The 19,068-nt window shown below is 33.7% G+C and overlaps 1 protein-coding gene across 5 annotated transcripts in view; it reads right to left on the reverse strand.

Annotated features, from left to right (window-relative positions):
* Positions 1–19,068, reverse strand: part of LOC108917312 (serine-rich adhesin for platelets) — a 305,787-nt gene that overhangs the window by 264,764 nt on the left and 21,955 nt on the right. For all 5 annotated transcript variants that reach the window (XM_018723857.1, XM_018723854.1, XM_018723856.1 and 2 more), the window contains one exon: positions 9,406–9,462. In XM_018723857.1, the coding sequence (XP_018579373.1) occupies positions 9,406–9,423 (18 nt within the window). In that variant the 5' untranslated portion in view covers positions 9,424–9,462. The remainder of the gene's footprint in view (positions 1–9,405; positions 9,463–19,068) is intronic.

A 19,068-nucleotide genomic window follows, 5' to 3' on the forward strand; every position in this document is an offset into this window, starting at 1 on the left:
GTTTTTCTAAAATAACTCAAAAAATCAGTCGATAGATCTTTTTAAAACCTACAACTTTCTCATTTAAAATTTTTCAATAGGTGCTATATTTTTTTAGTTATTTTAGAAAAACCGTTTTTTGCAACTTTGCGATTTTTTTTAACCATGGTCACCATTTTGGATCGAGTTTAAAGAATAAGAAATTCAATTTAAAATTTAATTTTCTATACGGTCATATTTTTTCTGTCCAGGTAATAATTTCTGCAAATTTAACATTAATCCGTGACAGAATGCTTGGACTATAACGTGCTAGTGCACCATCATGCGCAAACCATAGGTCTCTTCTAATATTCAAGGACTCATCTTCTAATAGACCTGGGAAAGTATGTTTCAAGAACTTTAAATACTGAACACCATTTAAAAGATCATAGGTACAGGCTACACCTCTGATGGTTACGTCACTAGCGATGACGCGACAGACGTGAGGTTTTGTATTACAGATGGTAACGACCGTACTCACACATCCGACAGAAAATCACGTTTAATGGCCTAATCCTCCATGTTTAATTAAAGAAAAAAGTACCGCACACACCCTGTCGAAAGTGATAAATATCAATTCCGGAAATATTAAGTGTATATCCGCTGAAAGGGATCCAGTTCATCCCGTAAGTTATGAATGAATAAATCCTCGGGGACTATCCCATACTCTATTTTAGCCCCGGGCGTGTTATAATTCAGAATTAGATAATAAAGTCTCGAATCCATGGGTACCCGTATATGACAGGGCACTCTAGACATTGATGTATAGGAGTTCGGTAAATTGGCTCCTGCCGAGTTTTAGAAACGTATTATTGCTTCCGCTTAAACAAAAGGAGCAGGCGTCGATATCGGAATTTCAATTATTCTTTTAATTCGATTAAGCAGAGATAGAAGATTGTTTTTGGTGATGATACATCGAGTAAAATTTATTTTGCAACACAAACTGAATATTTTCCTTTGCTAATCAATTTTTAAGGAGGTATATCGGGGTCGGAGGGAAGTGAGGAGCGCAAGGGGGGAGGCTATGCTTTTCTTATGGGACTAAAGCCCGTTGCCAATTTGAAAAAAATAAATTCTATTGAAATTATTTGCGATAAACATTATCTATATAGCAAAGAAATCTACACTCATATGCACATAGCATACATATTGACTAATTAACAACATAAAAATATCATATTTAAGTAGTTTTAAATTATATTTAATGAACGAATAAAGATTATGTAGATGTGGCAACAGCGCTAATAATTGACTAGCAGTTGCATTCACTGCGAACCTACAGACCTCGGACATCGGAGATATTGCGCGTCAAATTCGGGTAAAGATGCGTACGCGTTCAAAAATATATTGTGTGTAAACTATGTACAATATAATTATTATATATAGCAAATATATCGTATTATCCTCGCGATGATTTGTATCTTTTATTTAAAATCCGTAAATCATGTGAACTGGTAAAACAACGAGAATTATGTTAATTTAGTTCTAAAGAAATGAAATGACACTCGCGCCCTTCTCTCGTCCAAGTCGAAGAAAATGTTGGATGCAATTTTGAAGGTTCTGTGATAGAAATTACATTATTACTCACTGTTCGTGTTTTTAATCTCTATTTTAGTAATGTTACAAAAGTATTGCAACTATAACTAATTTTTTAGATATAAAGTTTGCTGAGAAATATTTATGTTCCTTTGTTATTCCGTAAAAATGCTTTTATCTCAAGTATTACTAATTATATTAATCAAGTAAAGAAAACTTTATGTAACCCTAAATATTGCTGGGTAATGATTACGATGTTTTTATAAACCATTAAATATATTAAAAGGATTTATCAACTGTATTTTTTATTCCAATAAATATATCACAGGTTCCTAATCTTTTTTAATTAATCTAGTATTTTGAAAACATTACAAAAAATCATCTGTTGTAGATAATTTATTGTTGATAACAATGTACATGGGATTTAGGAAAAATGTATATGTTTGAAATCAATTTCGTTTTTATCAAGTCTTTCAAATATATTCCCTCCTTGCTGTCAGCTGATTGTGACGTTGCCACAATAATTCTCAGGTCAGACAGAAATGCAATTATCGGTTTTTGTTTCTAATTAATACAACTGTACTATGTTCAAAACTTACATTAGTTTTACATCAAAAATAAGATAATACTTTGTATTATCTATGGAAAAGTTTTGTTTCACAATTTCTACATTTTTTTTCTCAGTTATGGACAAAAATCTTCGCCATATAAACCTATGTTAAAATGAACAACTTTCAACAACAATATCTCAAAATCTAGATTTAAAAAAAAATTCAAAAAAATAAGACGCACAGGGGGAGCACTGGGTAATACGCTATATAAATTTCAAGTACATCTGTGCATTTGAGTAGGTAAACCCGATATACCTCCTTAAATTAAATAAAATGCAATCTAAGGTTTCAGTTTAGTATTCCAGGTTAAATTTTACAAAATCCATCGTATAATTGTCCAATTATAGGATACGGAAGAAATATTAAAAAAACAGTAAGTATTCTTAGTTGACTTTAGTTTGACCTTACAACTTGTAGTGAATGTCAATCTAAGGTCATTTAATTTGTCTTCCAAATTCTTACTATAGCTTGAAACAATATTGTGGAGTTATTCAGAAAAAAAATAGTTTGACCTTTATGACCTGCAAATTTTCTGACACCATATTCGGAGGTATGACCTTGAAATCCAACGTTATCAGAACTTTTATTTGAAACTTTTTTAATAAGACTCAATCACACCCTTTACATCACGTGTATGAAATCAAAAACATAAAATAACTACTCGAGCTTCCTGTACGAAAGCAAAACATTATTTAGGCCTCCGTATAGATTCGAACTTCCCCCTCCGTGACTGCCAAAGTACTTAATTGCTGGATGGTTTACGCAAAGTCAGAACTTCGACGGCATCTACATAACAGGACGTGAATAAATTATAATTTTTGTCTGCGGCCTCCTTCGAGTTTTCATTACTGCTCCTCAATTATTAAATAGGGCGCGTTCCGACCGAACTTGAACTAAATATATCTGCAATTAAGGTTCTTACATCGACTATAATCACAAACTGCTCTTAAGAATCTCCCGCCTACGCATTTAAGAGCTCCGGAATAATACATGAAGTCGGTTAATATGGGTTTTAAGCCGCTTTAAGGAGCAGTGCATTAATGTTGTGGGAGATGCCAGCTGCGCTCCTACGGTTGGGGGAAATGGGGAAAAAAGTACTACCAAAAAAAATAACAACCTCAAACTCAGTCCATTTTTAAACATTGTGAAAGCACCGCGGATACGTCTAGCCTTGTAAATGTTAAATAGGTACTGGATTTCAGTCTGTACAGTTCCTAAAAATAATTTTTCGTCATGTTGGAACTTGAACTATTATGATGCCATTAATCACAGCCATACAAAAAAGAAAAGTTAGTCCTAATCTCAAAAAACAGATCAAAAACAGCAAAAATTCACGAAAAAGTGCTAAGAAAAATACAATTTTTTTTTTGCAAAATTCAAGATGGCGGATCCAAGATGGCCGACCAAATTTTCAAAAAATAACAGATTCGCATCAAATTTGGTATAAGGGGGTTTTCGTGGTTGCTGATCACGAATTCGAGGTTAATTTTGCAAAATTCAAGATGGCGGCCGACCAAATTTTCAAAAAATAACACATTCGCGACAAATTTGGTATACGGGGGTTTTCGAGGTCACTGATCACAAATCCGAGATCAGATTTACAAAACTCAACCCGTAAAAAGAACTTTTACAGAAAAAAGAACAAGATATAGCCGAAAAAAGTAGATTAACACATGATTGGGTAGTCAGGTTATAAAGTGAAATATTATAAAATGAGTTTCGCAATTCTGACCTCGAATACGTAATTAGCGACCCCGAAAACCCCCGTATGCCAAATTTGCTGCGATTCCGTTAGATATTATTTGAAAATTTGGTCGGCCATTTTGGATCCGCCATCTTGAATTTTGCAAAATTAACCTCGGATCCGTAGTCAGCGACCCCGAAAACCCCCGTATACCAAATTTTCTGCGATTCTGTTATTTTTTGAAAATTTGGTCGGCCATTTTGGATTCGCCACGGGGTTATAAAAAATAATGGAATATAAGAATTTTTTATTTAAACAAAATTTTGAGGAAGCTTGATTCAAGTTGGTTTAATATCATCCAAGAAAGCTACCCTTGAAATAAGCCTCGTTTGTTTTCAACCACGCCTACCATTTTAAATTATTTTACCCACATCTCCCCTATAATACCCATTTGCTTCCATTTGGATCCACATAAATAGTTCACGTCGCTATTTACATAATTACCATGGCCGCTTTTAATTGTTTTAAGCATGGTATGTGCCAAACGCCTCTTTCTAACTCTCACAAAACGTTTTACATTATTAAAATTAAATTTCATTTATTGCAAATCAATGAAAATTAATCAATTAATCAAAACTATCCTTCACGAATTGCTCCTATGGCAAAACTTTTTCCCTCTAGTACATGTTGTCTAGTTTTCCTTTCATTTATTATTTTCAATTCATTAGTTACGGTCTATTTACTGGCCAACTTCAAACAGCGAAATAAAAAGCAGTAAAGTGTGGCTTATAACTTTATTCAATCGATGTGTATTCGGGTTAATCGGCTGTAGTGTAGCCTTTAGGCCGAAATCTGGCGAACTGATGATAAATACACAGCTCGAACTAAGCCCGTGGATCCTAACTACTGACGTCGGCAAATGCTGTTAAATATGATATAAGGACGAATCAAGCAAACAGACAAGCAGGCGTTTCTTTTTTGAACCCCGTGTTTTCTGTTTTACCCACTACATTCGCTTAGAACCGCAAATAAATACTAGGAATTATTTATTTATTTATTTACTCTTAAAATATCCAACGGGTGAAACCCACTTCAAGGATAAGTTTTAGTACGAGAAAAAAAAAACATTAATGAAAAGAAGCACTAAAAATACATCCTAAAAATTAATATAAAAGTTACAAAAGAATTATTATACAGCATATTCACAATTAGAGCGCACACACAAGAATTATACAGCGTATTCACAATTAGAGCGGCTGAGAGGGAACACTTTTTATTTCTCAGTTTACGGGAAAAAGTCATTCGTTGGGTGATAGGTTATCATAAAGCATATGTCATATCTTTCAATGGAATTGCCATTTTTTGTCTATACTGCTTAATGTATTTACAGGAGCAATCAAAACAGTTTCATTGAAATTTTGATGTAAAAGTTACATTCTAACCAATTTTTCTTTGTAACATTTTTTCGTGTCAATAGAAATAAAGGCACTTTATTATCATCTTCAGTTTTTCCATTTTCTGGACAACCTGAACATGCAAACTTAACATTATCCATGATAACCTCGTCTTAAAGACGAGCAAAATATTGTGTTTTATCTCTTGTTCACTCTAATCATGGACATATGTAGTTTTTGGACATTAGAGCAGTCACTAGACGCAACTTGTTCTAAAATCGCTGGGTCTCCGCGTTGCAAAAGCTAGGAAAGACCAGACCGAAGCAAATAATCGTGAATATAGAACAAACGGCAATTTCCGTGCGCAAAAGTACATATTGGTAGCATGCTGCTACAAATTACGGATAAACTTAAACTGCCCCATTAACCGGAGCAATAATTGCGGGGCTTTAATATAAAGTTGCCAAATAGAATAACGGCCGAAACAATTTTAAACTTTTTCGACTTTTATGGAGTTAATTTCAGCCGGTTTATGTGCTCGTATAAAATTTTACCCTCCGAATTTACGCAGGGACGCCGTGTTGGCTAATAACTCATTATCATATCAAAATTAAGACATACCAGGGGTGTATTCGTCAATTTTGCCTTCACATAACTTTTTATACTGTGCGGCTTTATGGGTGGTTGAATTTAGTTGGAGTTTAAGCGTAACTTTTAGCTCTGTTACGATTCGCATGTCCCGATATTGTTTAGTTGATCCGTTATAACTTTTATTTTACAATTTCGGAGAATACGAGATGCTGACAGCCTATCGGAAGATTAGCACCCTACTTCAAGCTCCACTTCTTAATGAAACTAAAAAGATCTAATCGCCGATCCCGTGTCAGATCAAAGCTTAATAAAACATCCACCCGTCCCTTTGATCGCATCTACAAAGCCTGCGTGCCGTTTTAAAATCGTTTACTTGCAAATCTTTCATCCGGCGGATCGGAGTTATGAAGGCGCTTAGCACATTTCACTCTAGTTATTACATTTAACTGTAATACTTCCTCTCCCGACGATGTAAAGAATTTGTACGGACGGAGGAGTTCGGGATAATGAATTTCTGCGCAAAGTCCTTGACAGCACACGCAGGACCGTCGTGGAGAATATTGAACGTGAAAAAAGCTTGTCAAAAGAGAGTTTTTCCTAGTTCCTGCTTTTTACATAAATATATATCGCTTTAATTAGTTAATTTTCCTGTTTTCAGTATCAAAATTACAACCGAGAGTTAACGTTACTATACAAAATACAAGCCTGAGCAAAATTATCGCACCACTAATAAAACTGGTATTTGATCGCAAATAATTTAAAAATGGCACATTAATTTAACCCCGAAGTCCTTCGTTTTAACATCAGTGCTCAGTTTCCGAGCGTACATTCGGATGTTATTTGAACATGCGACGCCATAAATAACGTACCTTCGTATACGAGTATGTGATTTAGCTAGCAATACACTATAGAGCGTATATTAATTAGTAGGTACTATTGCGAGCACAGCCTCTCGACCTCAGTAATGTTAGTGTAACAATAGACGCGATAACAATTCAATATAATAATTCTAGTCGTTAATGACCAGATGCTCCAGATATAGGCACACTTTGTTGGATTATCGCGACGGATATTATAATTTAATGGCAAAAAATTAACTCGATACAGACAATTACGTATATATGTATATATTATGGCAGTTGCTATTATGTAAATTGATCACGATATGTCTGTTATTTCACGTAATACACTGGAAAAGTACCACAAGGCTCTATAATGGGGGACTATTAATTGATTGTGTCTATAAACGACTTCTCTTTAGATTTGTGATAAGAAACGTGACACTCGTTTTACAAAACTTGATCCATAGTACTTATAAATAAAGTATATTAGTATATCTGATTAATTAACGAACATTGCGATGTGAATATAGTTTAAATAAATAAAAATAGGGCAATGAGTGAATTATTTTGCGCAATACCATGTAAATGTCCCATAGGGCTCCATAGTAAGGGCATTCTTACTAGTACAGACGACTTTGTGCCGATAAAATTGGCATTCGTTTACAAAATTTGTAGTAAATTATAGTTTATAAGTCGTATTAATCATATTATTTTATTACATTGTTGATTTAGTCTAAACAGATCTAAATAGTAAGACACAAGTGTGTACTGTTTCGCGTAACTATTAGAAAAGTACCATAAGGTTCCATATTGGGGACCTTATACTTTATAGTGTCTATAAACAACTTCCTTTTTAGGTTTGCGTGTATTGCAATGACAAAATAAATTTATTATTAAAATTTCATACCTTTTACAACTAAGGAGTGTGGCAAATTATAAATTTTAAATCGTAAAATTGGTTACATGTTTTCTTAACTGAGGAACATTACGTTGAGGATATACAGGGTATATTTAAAGGATGAAGCAGAAGCACAACGGTTTCCTTTAAAAGTAATTGGGAATCAAATGAATTTACATTCAGTGAAGTCGAAATTATGCTGTTCTTAATAACATATCTCTCCCGGCGCCTCCGCCACTTTAATCGCATTCATGTTTGCTTTTACCTTTTTAAGTCGTCTGTCCAATATTCATCATTCTATGTCAAATATATTTGGAGATATTTATGTACGTATTTAAACTCAGCAAAAAAACTGATGGAGCAGAAAAATTTCCAAATTTTTTAGTGATTTTTGAAAAGTTTGTAACATGAATAATGATCATATAATAAGTATCTTGAAGCTTGAAGAATTTAGTTTTGAAATTTTTTTGCGTTATCATTTTTACAATTTTACAATAAATTTTTAAAATGTCGAAAAAAACATTTTTTATTTAAATTAAAAAAAAAATTTTGTATTTTGGTTTTCGATATTTGAGTGCCTATTTAACGCGAAAGTCTGAGAAAAATAACGCAAAACAAATTGTTTCATCTTAATTATTAATTCATGTTTCAGAATCAATAAACCTGCTCCTTTAATTTTTTATAAAACTTTGATGATTTCAAAATTTATAGACCTCATGAACATGTACTGAGCTAAGGGGAAACCTAAAACATTGGTCCTTTTCGTAATATTTGCAAAGTAGTCGTCGATTTTCTAAAACAAAGTCAGTTTTTTGTACTTTTTTAAATTAATGCTGAATATACATATTTTTTTTTCTTAAATAAACCACAAGATCCTTGAAGAGGATTAATTCAGGTTTCCAAAACCCACCTTCTATTCGCTGTACGATCATTAGTTCACGAGATATCGATGATAAAAAAAGGTTACTTTTCACTCAATAGTCGATACCTAGATATCTCAATGAGAAATATTCGTACAGAAAAAAACAAAAAACAAAATGAAGCTGAAGAAACGGCTAAATGACCCCTGCATTGATTAAGCCAGAAAGAAAAATTTCTGAGCCCGTGTAGTTTTAAAAAAAAAAGTGAAATTTTTGCCTCGCTTTTTGCCTCAAGATTTTTAAACTAGAATCTTCAACCTTCAATATGCTTATTTTTTTTCGATACGACCATTATTCACGAAGTCACTGCCTTACAAAAATCATTAAAAAATTTTGGAAATATTTCTACTCCTTTAATTTTTTTGACAAGTGTATTTTTTTTTAATTAAACACTCTGTAACTTGAAAATGAAGCAACTATAAATTAGGTTCACAATTACCATAATTTGGGCTGAAGACTATCAAGGTACTATTTGTGCTGTAATCTAAATGGATACAAACAGTAAAATAAAACATGTGTCCCACAGGGCTCCATACTGAGGGCAATTTTATTTTGTAGTGGTTATAAACGGCTTAGTTTTCGATTTCTACTAATAAACCGACATTTATTCGCAAAACCTTCGCAAAATTGATCAAATTGTCCAACACTTTTTTTAACTGAGAAACATTGCGCTGTGGAAATAAATTTTTTGAGTTTACGCTCGCATCAAATGATAACTCAGTATTCAAAATACGAAACCCGCCGTCCCGCAGCGTGCCTAACGCCAAACATCTCCGAAATGGAACAATATCAATCTCCACACCGCAACGTCTCCTGCAACTGTGGCAGCTTCTCCGTCTAACCCTCGATATGACGGAGGCGCACCCTCTTACCCTCTGCTGCGAGGCCTGGCCATTAATAACGAAACTTACCGCATTGACAGCTGTCATGTCCTTGGGGGCAGGCTCTGACTCGGCTATGCTATCATTCTGAAACAAATAAATGATTAGAGTAAGTGGCGCGGCAGGCGGAGGTGCGAAAGATAAGTTGCGGGACGGATTTCGGACGGTTCAGGGGGGTGGCGGGGGATTCGCTACACTCAGAGAAGCGTTTGTCAAAGGATATTTCTTTCTTCTTACAGTTGCCATTACTTCCACGAACAAACCAGTTTGGTTGATTTTAAGTGTTCTAGGATGATTAGATAAATACAGTTTTGATGAATAAAGCGATGTTGTTAGCTGTAGGGTTTTGTGACTGCCGTAGAAGTGTACGCGTGTATCATGAAAGATTCCCGAATCGTCAAATCATCAAACTTTCAGAAGTATTGGAAGACGTCTTCGAGAAACTGGTAAGTTTACAATAATTGTGAAATTTGAAATTATTATTCTCGATTATAATCCACACTTCCGATCCCGTCGTCGAAATAACAACTTCCCTAAGTGTAGCAATGAAAATTACCAACAGATTTATGAATATCTCCACGTTTTTAAATAGTGAGAGTATAATAATCAACAACGAAATTAGCTCCACAGTAAAATTTGCAGATGAGCACGTATTTTCAAACACTGCATTATTTTTAACATATCAAAAACATTTTTAACTTATATATAAACTCTGCGTTTTAACGGAAGCTGTTTAATTTAAATATTTACAAAACTAGGCTTTTAAAATTCAACATTTAGGTAAATTAAGCGTCCGGGAGATCGATTATCGTGTACTTGTTTATCGTAATGCATCTTACTTAAAAAAAATTTCGCGTAATAAAATGTTTGTTGGGGCGTCCTAATAAAACCGCAGACGTGTTATTTGGCACGGGCGGCTATGAAGTTTATAACCCCCAGAGAGACAGAACAAAAATTTCTGTTTCTCCAGAACATCTCCAGAAAGAATTTGTAAACACGTAATTGATCAGAGTCGATAAAAATATAATAATATCCGTATTTTTAACATGAGATAAAACATGTTCCACAACAATAACTTAGTAGGTAGGTGTCGTTTGAAACATGGATATACCATCCTCCTTAAAGGTAATAATAGGATATGTAAAATAAACAATTTTCATTAAGCAATCTGACCAATATGTCATATTTGTATAGAAAGATCAAATCAAAGAAACAGAAAATTTTAAAAGCGGCCCGCATTTTGTCAGCCGAAATGATCACTTTAAAACATTTCTTAAAGGCTCTTAGAAAATGTTGGAAAGCGCTGGGACAAAAATAATAGAAATAAACTACTTACCATAAATCGATAGTTCAGGCGGTATCTGTTTCGGGTTGGGTAAAACGCATATGATCGGAGATTTTTCCTTTAACGGCTTCTAAATAACATCAGAAATTATAATTTTTCTATGCAAATAAAAAAAAACGTGGGCATAATTGTTATTGCAAAAAAGTATAAAAAAATTGCAAAAAAATCATTTTTTTCTTGGATTTCTCGTCGAAAACTTAGTAACTATTCATTTTAGACAAAAATGGAAAAGGAAGAAAGGTTTTGTAATTAAATTTTGAACAAGATAGAGCTAGTTGGAATTCGAAAAAATAATTATTTTTAAGGTAAATATCGGAAAAATTAAATTTAAAAAATTGCAAAAAATGCTAGTTTATTTGTCAACTTTTTTCAGACACTTGAATAATACCTAGGATCTTCATACTTTTCCCAATTAAACTTCTTAGTGCATAGAATCATCACACCAAATTTCATCCAATTCGGTTCGATAGTTTTTACATAATAATTGTTTAATTTTTTTATTTTTTTTTTAATTAAAAAATTTTCAAAATCAAATTTCTAAATATCTAAAGCCTTTGAATACTTGAAAATTTCACCACAAAAAGAAGAGCTCTCAAGTTTTAAAATGGTTTTTAAAAAATTCAAATAGGACGATTAAGTGAGCCGTGGTGATTTTCGCAATTTTCACGCTTATAAACAATTGCAATAATTTAATGTTTTTTTTTAAATTTTTTTTATTTTAAAATATGGTTTGAAAGTACTCGGAAAGACGAGTATTTAAAAAAAAACTGATGATCCGCCCATTATTTTCGGAGTTATAGCCCGTTAGAGTTAACCCTTATTTACAGAAAAACTATAAGGGTATAAGGGCTGTTTTTTGAACTAATAGGTTTGTCATTCCGAGTACTTTCCAGATATAAATTTTCAAAATTTGCAATCACGGGCTTCCCATTTAAAATATCACTCAAAGATATTCAAGATCGCGTGAAATCAATGAGATATCAGTGGTGGGGGGAGCAAACATACAGCTACTCCGATCTGAATTCTCGAGTTCAAAAATGCTCCGAGTATTGCACCCATTGCCAAGGGCAAATGCGTAAAAATGCTTACAAAACAGTGGAAGTAGACGAGTTCGAAATCGATTTTGAAGAAGACCTGTCAGAAGAAAGTGCAAGTGAACTCGACATCAGATTTCAGAGTCGTTAAAAAATGATATTTTGCAGTTGCAGGACGAGGAAATCGACGACGAAATAGATTGTGATAATCCTGATGACGCATGTGAAAAATCACGAACTAGTAAAAGAATTAGATTAGATTAAATGTAAATAAAAATTTAAAATAAAAAAAAATTGAAAAAAACAAATAATTATTGCAATTGTTTATAAGCGTGAAAATTGCTAAAATGTTTAAACAATCACCACGACTCACCTAATCGTCCGATTTGAATTTTTCAAAAATCATTTTAAGCTTGAGAGCTCTTCTTTTTTTGGTGATATTTTCAAGTATTCAAAGGCTTTAGATTTTTAGAAATTTGATTTTGAACATTTTTCGATTAAAAAAAAATTATACAATTAGGTATTATGTAAAAACTATGGAACCGAATTGGATGAAATTTGATTCTATGCACTAAGAAGTTTAATTGGGAAAAGTATGAAGATCCTAGGTATTATTCAAGTGTCTGAAAAAAAAATTGACAAATAAACTAGCATTTTTTGCAATTTTTTAAATGATTTTTCCGATTTTTGCAACAACAATAAATATTTTTTCGAATTGCAACTAACTCTATCTTGATCAAAATTTAATTACAAAACTTTTTTACCTCTTCCATTTTTGTCTAAAACGAATAGTTGCTAAGTTGCCGACGAGAAATCCAAGAAAAAAATGAATTATTTTGTTATTTTTTTATACCTTTTTGCAATAACAATTATGCCCACGTTTTTTTTTATTTGCATAGAAAAATTATCATTTCTGATGTTATTTAGAAGCCGTTAAAGCAAAAATCTCCGATCATACGCGTTTTACCCAAGTATACCCTTTTTAAAACAGCTACCGCCTGGTCTACAAACATTGCTAAAAATTATTTCCACGCATGCTTCTAAGCTGAGGTCAAAACAATCTCTCATGCGTGTCATTACTCCAGGTGGTGCAGGGTCGGTCTAAGTTTTGTGGAATAATTCTCGATTCATTTTCTGACACTTTAAACCCGGTGTCAATTGTAACAAATGACGCCTTAGGTTCCAAGATGATCAGTGAAATTTTTGTTACAACTGACACCGGTCTCCCCTGATCTTTATTCCAGCAGCGTGCCCAAAATGTTAGCGAAGTATCGACTCGGCATCGTCAAAAGCTAATACAAAGCTGTCAATCCGCCGAAAAACAAGGCGCGCGGGGGCGGCATTCCGTTAGTCTTTCTGTTTATACCGCCCTGACAATAAAATTCCTTAACTTGACGTGTCGCAGGGACGCAAATTCTTTTCTGGCGTTTATGAAGGGGCGAATCGAATGTCTCATGGAGCGCGTCAAAAATCACGCGATATTTCACTTGACGTCCACCAGACGCGGGGTTTATTAGTGAGACGTGGGACGACGGGGAATAAGAGAAAACAAGAAGAGACGGCGGCTTATTGTGTCTGTCATGCGGTATGTATTAGGTATCCATTTTTGACGTCTCGATTTATAAGTAATAATACAATAAATATCATATTATATCCCTAACTATGGAAATAGGCAAAGCCAAATAAATTTACACCGCCAAAAGTAACTAAAACGAATAGATTTTTGAAACATCGACAACCTTTTGAAGTACCTACGCGATATACAGGGTGGTCAGGAACTAGAAGAAGCATGGGATTTGTTAAATCACGCAAAAGTTGCATATTTCCATGCTATTTCGGATTATGAAGAGAAATTAGAGATAAGTTACACCGTTCCTGAAATATTCTGAAAAACCTGAAAATTTTTTCTACTTCAACGTGCCAAAAATCGGTACTTATATTCAGGCTGATTCAAAATTCAGTACAAATAATTTATGGGCGTATTTTTGAGGTCAAACTTTTTAAGACTTTTCTTCCTATAAATGTGGTTCCACAAATGCTTAGTTTTCTATATACAGGGTGTTAAAGTTTTTCATTTTTTTCGATTTTTTAGGAATAATTTCCAAACAGATTTAAATGTTGGCATAAAACTTGGGGTACGGCGTTTTTTTAGGATGCTAAATTTAAAAATGTTATTGTTTTTACACCTACACTGAAAAAAAAGTATTTGGATCAAATGACCAGATAGTTTTAAATGGAATTATTTGCCGTAAATGTTATTTTATTCTATTCAAATGTAAATACTTTCGTCAAACTATGTGAAATATTTGCTGTAATCTATAATTTTTCTTAGAATTTATATTATTTGTAAATATATGTAATTTTATTGAAATCTTTTATAGTTTTGAAATTTATTATATCGGACTTTAGCTACAATGCAAACTGCAAATATATTTGTTTCAAAACTACCATTTACTTAAAATATGTGTGTATATTTCAAATTTAGTATTAATGTACGAATTATTCAAGACAAATGTAACATATTATAATTAAACTTATGTCTTCTTGAAAGGAAATTGTAGCAGGTCACAGAATGGCGGTGGTAAATAGCGCGATAGATGAAGCCACTTACGCTCTGTGTATACACATTTCCTTGTGAGTAACGACACTGAAGCAGCTAAATCGTTCTAAAACATAATGATGACGACCATCAATAAGTCCCAAACCGACCTATGTCTGGTTGGTGAAACTTACGAATGATCCTAGCTGTTGTACTAGATGTTGTGAGTTTGAAACAAAATATTTTTATATCCAAATATCATTATATCCAAATATACTTATTCTTAAAATAAGTATATAACGAGCGTTCAAATAAAAACGTGGTCGAAGTTGGCTCTGACACATTGGACGTAGGGAGTAGCTTATAGCGACCAACTTAACCTCATTTCTCAACGAGCTGTATAGCAGCTGTTAGTTTCAATAACGTTAATGACTATATAACTTTATTTTAAAGAATAATCGTGATAACAATAACAAACAATTAAAGGAGCTGCGGAAAGTGTCCCCCTCCTTGTTATAACAATAAATTAAAGCAGCTGCTGAAAGTGTCCCCCTCCTTGTTCCAAGCACTTTTCACACCTGTTCCTCAAAGAATTAAAGACATTTTCTAAGATGCTCGGGGTATTGTTAATTTCACGAATCTTGTCTATAAGTCGTTTTTAAGGTAAGGCCACAAAAAGAAATCACACGGCGTAATATCACATGACCTCGGTGGAAATTCATGTTCAGCATTGAGACTTATTAGTCGATTTTGGAAAACTTCCCTCAACATAGAGTAGGACTCTATGATAAACACTTTTTGTTCTTGAGAAAACACCATTTTAAACGCTTTTTAAAACGAAAATATTCAAATTGATAGCGGCGATATAGCGCTTTGACAGATGACGTTTAAGTTCATTTGCTATACGCTACGCCCTACGTCCAAATTTTCAGAACCAACTTGACTACGTTTTTATTTGAACGCTCGTTACAAACATTTGACCAAAACTATTCAATTTTGTATTAAACAAACGATACATTAATATACAATACAAAACATGTTTCTATAAAATCTATGTAGATCATAAAATTAAGAATAGAATTCGTTTTACCGTAAGTATCAAATACTTATTTTAAATACTGCCTATTTTTAAAGTAAGAAATTATATTTCTGGGTAAAAATTTAAAGTATTTAAATAAATAAATAATTTTCTTGAAAGAAGAAAATATATTCTTGCATATATATAAACATGTGATACCTTAAAATCAAATGTTGTACATTTAAAGTAAGAATTTTTTGCGTGTATAAGGGATAAGGGTACATTTGAATCAAATTGGCCCAATTTTTTTCCTACCCTGCACATTTACGTTTCATATTAGTCCTTTATTCCCCTATCAATTTTAAGCAAAATATGTATACTTATAATCGAAATCTCTCAGACCTACCGTTTCCGAGATATTGGCTGATGAAGGGTTAAATGTGCAACATATTTTCAAATTTTATTAACTATTTACGGTGAAAAATCTTGAATTTTAGCTAATACAACCAACCGTTTTCGAGAAAATCACTGCTGACTAAACGGTAGTATTGTCATTATCAAAATACATAGAGAAAAAAACAGCATCGTCAAAAGGAATGACATATTTAAATTTAGCATACTAAAAAAAAAACCGGTACCCCAAGTTTTATACCAACATTCAAATCTGTTTGGAAAATCGAAACTTTTAACAGCCTGTATATCGAAGACTAAACATTTGTGGAACCACGTTTATAGGAAAAAAAGTCTTATTTTGACCTCAAAAATACGCCCCTAAATTCTTTGTACTGAATTCTGAATCAGCCTGTACATGGTGATGTTAAAGCATCTTTCGGGCTTCCTAGATTCTTAATTTTATGATTTATTTAATTAAATCGTAGTTGCCATGAAAAAAGAAATGAAAATTTTCAAATTTCTATTTTAAATAACGTGAAAAGCTAGATTCAATGTTCAAATGCAGCTTAACAGATATTTAGTGCCTGAGTCATAACTTATTATCAAGTAGTCATCACCTAACAACTATTGCCTGGAATTTTTATGTTTAAAATTTAAAAGGCCCCGGGAATCATTAGTGGAAACCTCCCCGCAGATGCTATCACCTAAATTCAAAAACTCGAAGAGGAGATTCTCCCTTCTCTCGCAGTCATTGTTTTATTTCAATAAATTTATGTTATGTCATAAAATTTCATTTCCATAGTACTTCAAGCAATCAAATTTTGCAACTGCCCTTTTTAACTTTTAGAACTAACTTTTTTTTTTAAGAACTGCCTTTTCGGTTACAACTAACCCTTAGATTATGCGCTGTTCTCTCGCCCATATAAATAATCGCAATCGATACCTGGGATATCCGCGCTCCGCTCCCCAGCCCACCCATTAAATAAAAGAAACTAATTAATTCGGGAAGAAAAGGCTCCCATCGTTCCAGGCATTAAATCAAATCCTTTCGTTCTTGGGTTTTCGCCGAGATCCCTTTGAGGGCTGTCGTCCGTCCGGAAATAAATCGACCTTTCTTAACTCGAACGCTCCGGCGGGCGTGCCACCGCGTCCCACCCGACTCGCATGCCAAATGTTGTTTGGGCGAACAAAAGCCACCTAGACGGACGAACGTTTGTTTCTGGGGCCGGAATAAACGTTTGGATGGAATGCCCCTGCCGAATATAATCCTTTAAAGCGGCCCTTCGATCGGGTTATAAATGGACGTCCGAGTATATCCGAAGCGTTATCAATACCAGTCTTAAATTTTCCGTAGGAAAGATCGAATGGCGGCAGTCGAGCGATGCGCAGTAAAAAATTGAGCGGGGGTATAATTTCGCACTGGGTTAACACACGACGTGGTTCGTATTTGTCCACGCAAGTGTAAAAAGCGTTTTACCCAAAGATGGTGCAAATCGACCAGCTGCCATGCGTATTTCTTATTAAAAAGCAATATTCACACATTTTCATTTTTCCTTGCGACGAATTTAATATTTATTATTTTTCCAGCATTGCCAATAACATAATATCAAAACTGCTACCTTCGGCCCGTTACAGAAATTATATTGATGATGTCTGCCACAATAACATTTTTTCTTTCATCCCTGTACCATGTCACGTGGTAGATGAAGTCATAAATAAGCCTTAAACACATAAAAAGTTTCAATCCTCATGATATTTCAGTACTAAGCTTTACTAAACTATTTAATCTGTCTATCCTAGTATATATTCATTCCTTAGTTGTCTCAAAATCTCTAAAGTTATATTTGTTTTAAAAAAAATTATACGAAGCTGTATCCAACCACTCAGGGCCAATCGTGATCAAAGTAGAAACCCAAGACCAAGGAGACTCAAACTACCTTCCATAAATCTATATACAGGGTGGCCAAATGAAAACGAAACAGAGCCATTTTCAGGAACTGCGTCAAGATTGTAGAAAAACGCTCAGACCCGTCAAATATTTAAATGGCATTGGGGGTTGAGTAATATTTCTTTTGAAAGTTCTTACATGTCTCTTTACAACAGACTTTAAATTTTATAATTCCGCCCAATACTTATTAAGAATTTTGATTTTAAAGTTGAAACTTATGTACAAACAATTAGTAACGGCAAAAATGTCAGTCATTCGAGTTAAGTACGCCAATGGTATAAATTTAGTATTTCTTGGGTTACATTGGTTTTTGGCGATTGTTATCACTTTCGTAAAAAAACACAATTGTAAAAAACAGAAATGAATGCTATACACACACAAAGAACGTAAAATTAGTGTATTCCAAATTATTTTCCAGTATTCTTTGGAAGCGTTGGTTGGTAGTTTATTTAATTGTGTTTTTGAAAATTAAACAATATGGTTTATTCCATTGCGGAAAGAGTAGATATCATTTCACTTTACTTTATGAACAATAAATGTGCGAATAGAACAGCTCAGCTATTTAATGAACAACATCAAGATCGATATGTCAGGAGGAAGTATCTTCTAGAGTTAGTAAAAAAATTTCAAGAGACAGGGAACGTAGCCAATAAAAAACGAGAAATTTAGAAACTGATAGTTAATGAAGCTAGTGAAGTTGCAGTTCTGGGACAAGTTCATCTTGATCCTACATTAAGTAAGGGGCAGCTGGCATCTGTTTCTGGGATCAATCGAACTAGCATATAAACCATTTTGAAAAAGAATAAATCCCATCCATACAAAATACATTTAGTCCAGGAACTTCATGAGGATGATTATGACCGCCGTTTGCAATTTTGCGAAATAATGAGTGAGCGAGCAGGGAACGATCCACAGTTCATTTTTAACATCTGTTTTTCTGATGAATGCAGTTTTTTCTTGAACGGGACGGTAAATCGTCACAATTGCCGCTATTGGTCCGATTCAAACCCAAGAGTTTTTCACGAGGTGCATACACAGAAACCGGAAAAATTAAATGTATGGGATGGAATTTTCGGTGACCGGTGGGTCCTTTTTTTCTACCTGGTAATTTGATTGGCCAAATATATTTGCAGTTACTGGAAGACGCTATTGACCCTACCTTGACTGATATTATTGAAAATGTTCCAGAGTATGATGAAGATGATTTGATTTTTCAACAGGACGGTGCTCCTCCGCATGATGTGTTAATTGTCCGTCAGTACTTGGACCAACGTTTTCTACGAAATAGAATTGGGAGAAGAGGCAGCATTGAGTGGCCTCCGCGATCATCGGATTTATCGCCCCTTGATTTCTTCTAAAATGTAAAGTCTATAAAACACAGCTAGCGTCGCTGGAAGATTTGCGTCAAAGATTCGT

The sequence above is a fragment of the Anoplophora glabripennis genome, unplaced genomic scaffold (assembly GCF_000390285.2).
Source record: "Anoplophora glabripennis isolate ALB-LARVAE unplaced genomic scaffold, Agla_2.0 scaffold22, whole genome shotgun sequence".
NCBI lineage: Eukaryota > Metazoa > Arthropoda > Insecta > Coleoptera > Cerambycidae > Anoplophora > Anoplophora glabripennis.